The sequence below is a fragment of the Sinocyclocheilus anshuiensis genome, unplaced genomic scaffold (genome assembly GCF_001515605.1).
Source record: "Sinocyclocheilus anshuiensis isolate Anshui unplaced genomic scaffold, SAMN03320099.WGS_v1.1 scaffold461, whole genome shotgun sequence".
Taxonomy (NCBI): Eukaryota; Metazoa; Chordata; class Actinopteri; order Cypriniformes; family Cyprinidae; genus Sinocyclocheilus; species Sinocyclocheilus anshuiensis.
The window spans coordinates 2,454,695-2,458,621 of record NW_015541005.1 but is presented as its reverse complement, the minus strand read 5'-3'; the positions used below and the strand labels follow the sequence as shown (position 1 = coordinate 2,458,621).

Below are 3,927 nucleotides of genomic sequence, written 5' to 3'. Positions count from 1 at the left end.
GAATCATAGCTAAGGTTTATCCAAAAAAGTCGCTAGGTTTGTCAGTATGAATATTCTATGGAAAAAAGCCGCTAAACGTGTCTGAAAGTTGCTAAATCTAGTGCTAAAGTCGCGATCGTGAGTGTGTGCGACGCGGGAGCTGATAGCACCGCCCCGGTGGATATTTGTGGCGGTCAATGTGGATATTGTGGATGAGTTCTTCTGTGTCAGCACGTTCTATTAGTTCTACAGCTTCAGTTTTGGAACTTTCACGCTTAGTAACACATACAGCTGTTCCCTCACCACAGTACAACAGTGAAAAGGGACCCCTTTCAAACAGTGTCGCGTTCCGAACGTTGCTTAAACGACATCCACTGGTATTGTGGTATTTTAAAAATTCATATCATAACAAAAATAAACACCGGTATTCGGTATGAACCGGTATACCGCCCAGCACTTCTTCAGATGCAGATTCTGTGTTTCCTCTGCATTGCAAAGATGAATTTTGTTGATACTGATTTCATAATTCACTGATATGGACACTTTTAGAAAAAATGGCTTTATAAAGGTAAAAATGCCAATAAAATGTAAAAATCTGTTTAAACTTATTGGAAAAGATTAATTTCTATCAGTGTGAACTGACCACCACACAGAATATGAAGAATATCAAAAACTTGAGTCAGCTGTCCACGGCAGTCCTTAAGATACTAGCACAATAACACACTCAGCAAAATATCGTCTAATTACCATTATCGATAAAATCCCAGAAAATATTGAGATATTATTTTTTGTCAATATCGCACACCCCTAGCTCGTATATGTTAATTTTGCAGTTTACATCATATAATGCTTTATTATTGTTGTTCACATTGTCTTGTGTGTGTTTATCTATAGCGGAACATGTGTCTCATCTGGAGAACGTGTCTGAGGAGGAGATTAACCGGTTGTTGGGGATGGTGGTGGATGTGGAGAATCTCTTCATGTCTGTCCACAAAGAAGAAGACACGGACACCAAGCAAGTCTACTTTTATCTGTTCAAGGTAAACAGGCAGATGAGATCTGCTTCCTTCAAGTGCAAAAACACCCGAGATGAGTTACTAACATGTTTAAATCATCCTCTAAGATGTTTTTTGTTTATCTTTCAGATTAATATTTCACATGTTGTTTTGGTGACTGTTTGTTTCTTTTCTAAGTTGCTGAGGAAGTGCATTCTGCAGATGGGGAAGCCAGTGGTGGAAGGCTCTCTCGGTAGCCCTCCCTTTGAAAAACCCAACATAGAACAAGTACGTGTGTGTGTGTTCTGTATAAGAAAGGTGGCAAAAAGCTTTCTGCCAGTCACAATCCATGCAAACTGGATGAGAAGAAGGGTGGGACACTTGTCTTTTAATGCAGGTTATTATTGTTGTGTGAGTTGATCTGCGCTCAAGATCTCTCTCTGCCTCAGGGGGTGCTGAATTTTGTCCAGTATAAGTTCAGTCATTTGGCTCCTAAGGAGAGGCAGACCATGTATGAGCTGAGTAAGATGTTTTTGCTCTGTCTGAACTACTGGAAGCTGGAGACCCCGTCACAGTTTCGTCAGAGGGCCCAGAAAGAGGATGCGGCCGCCTACAAAGTCGATTATACTAGGTGTGTGTATTATATTGTAAATAAGTGTATGTTTGTGGATTATATATATATAGATGCCGTAACAAGTGCTATAAGTTGCACTGCAACTAGTCAGAAAAAAATTGATGATCAAAGATTATCGATTTCACTCTTGAATTGCTACATCATATGTAAAAATTATATTTCTTGTGAATTTTGTAATAAAATTAACAATTTGAGATTTAAAAAAAAATAAAAATAAGACAAAACAGTCAAATCCTTAGAATAATTTTTCTCCACAAACATCTTATTGCTAAAGATATAATGTATTGAGTAATGGCTGCTGAAAATTATTTTTTTTTTTAAAGATTAAAACAGTTATTTTAAATTGTAATAATAACTTACAGTATTACTGTTTTTACTGTAATTTTGAGTATACAAAATGCAACCTTGGTGAGTATAAGGGACTTCTTTAAAAACATTAAAATAGCAAAGTGACCCCTAACTTTTGGAACAATAGTGTATATGGGGGAAAAAAAGAGATTCCATCTGGTTCTACTTATAATTTATATAGATTCATTAGTGTAAATTTGATGTGTATGAACCAATACAATAACAGTTTTGTTTGTTTTTTTGGTGTGTGTGTGTGTGTGTTTCAGGTGGCTGTGTTACTGTCACGTTCCTCAGAGTAATGACAGCTTGCCCCGGTACGAGACCTGTCAGGTGTTTGGCCGCAGTCTGCTGAAGTCTATCTTCACTGTCACCCGCAGACAGTTACTGGAGAAGTTCAGAGTGGAGAAAGACAAACTCCCACCAGAGAAACGCACTCTGATCCTCACACACTTCCCCAAGTAAGACACAATACCATCTTATCAATACACACTCCAGCACCATCACTCTCACATAGTATAATTGAGTATATTTGTGTGTGTGTGTATTAGGTTTCTTTCCATGTTGGAAGAAGAAATCTATGGAGAGAACTCCCCCATTTGGGAAGCAGACTTCACCATGCCAGCCTCAGAGGGTACACAGCTGGGGCATCAAACAGGTGTGTGTTGACTGTTGAAGTGGATATTAGGGATGAGCATTTAGAGTGATTTTATAATGTCATATCAACTTACTCAAATTAAAATTTATATTTAAAAAATGGCTTAAAGGTTTACTCCACCCCAAAATAAAAATTTTGTCATTAATCACTTACCCTCATGTCGTTCCAAATCCATAAAAGCTTTGTTCGTCTTCGGAACACAATTTAAGATATTTTGGATGAAAACCGGGAGGCTTGTGACTGTCCCATTGACTGCCAAGTAAATAACACTGTCAAGGCCCAGAAAAGTATGAAAGACATCGTCAAAATAGTCCATCTGCCATCAGTGGTTCAATCTGAATTTCATGAAGCGACGACAATACTTTTTGTATGCAAAAAAAACAAAAATAACGACTTTATTCAACAATTTGTCTCCTCAGCGTCAACGTAGCACCATTTTGGAGAATATCCACTGAACGTAAACTGCGTATGCTGTTCTACTTGTCTGTGTCAGCCGCACCACACAGATACATTTATTTACGCTTTGATTTGAATGAAAACCGTGTCCGAGTGGTGCGGCTGACACAGAACAGCATACGCAGTTTGCATTCAGTGGAGACTCTCCAAAATGGCACCAGGGTGACGCGGAGGAGACGAATTGTTGAATAAAGTCGTTATTTTTGTTTTCTTTGCATACAAAAAGTATTCTCGTCGCTTCACAAAATTCAGATTGAACCACTGATGGCAGATGGACTATTTTGAGGATGTCTTTCATACTTTTCTGGACCTTGACAGTGTTATTTACTCAGCAGTCATTGGGACAGTCTAGGGATGTTCATTTCAGTTATTTTTCCTAACCGACAACCAACGCTCGTTTACCGATTGTTAACTGTTAACCGACAAGATTATTTTAAATTAGAACTGAATTAAATTAGAAAGGATAAGTGTCTGTGACCTGTTAAAAATACTAACATTTGTTTCCCGGGGATTAATTTTACATGCTCAAAAAGCAGCAAACAACAGAACATGAGGATTAACATAGTCATCGTATCACATCACGCACCTGCAGCGGTTCTGCGAGCGGAGAAAATCATAATAAAGCTAGGCTATATATATATATATATATATATAACGAATAAATAGGCCTATATGAGAAATATATTTTTACTTAAATAATAAATTAAGAAAATGAAAGAAACAACAAGTAGCCTAGTATGCAGAGTTTCGGTTCATTTTTGTGCTGCACGAAAGGAAACCAGATGGCAGAAAGCGGCATCCTATTTTTCTTTAGGCTTATTTTACAAAAGCACAAAGATTTGTTTTTATTGTGAATGTAC

General features: G+C 37.6%; 1 protein-coding gene across 2 annotated transcripts in view; it reads left to right on the top strand.

The window, feature by feature from the left end:
* LOC107690294 (histone acetyltransferase KAT2A-like) overlaps positions 1-3,927 on the top strand; it is a 15,894-nt gene that overhangs the window by 3,188 nt on the left and 8,779 nt on the right. For both annotated transcript variants that reach the window (XM_016488591.1, XM_016488590.1), the window contains exons 3-7: positions 874-1,019; positions 1,173-1,262; positions 1,424-1,605; positions 2,223-2,414; positions 2,505-2,611. In XM_016488591.1, the coding sequence (XP_016344077.1) occupies positions 874-1,019; positions 1,173-1,262; positions 1,424-1,605; positions 2,223-2,414; positions 2,505-2,611 (717 nt within the window). The remainder of the gene's footprint in view (positions 1-873; positions 1,020-1,172; positions 1,263-1,423; positions 1,606-2,222; positions 2,415-2,504; positions 2,612-3,927) is intronic.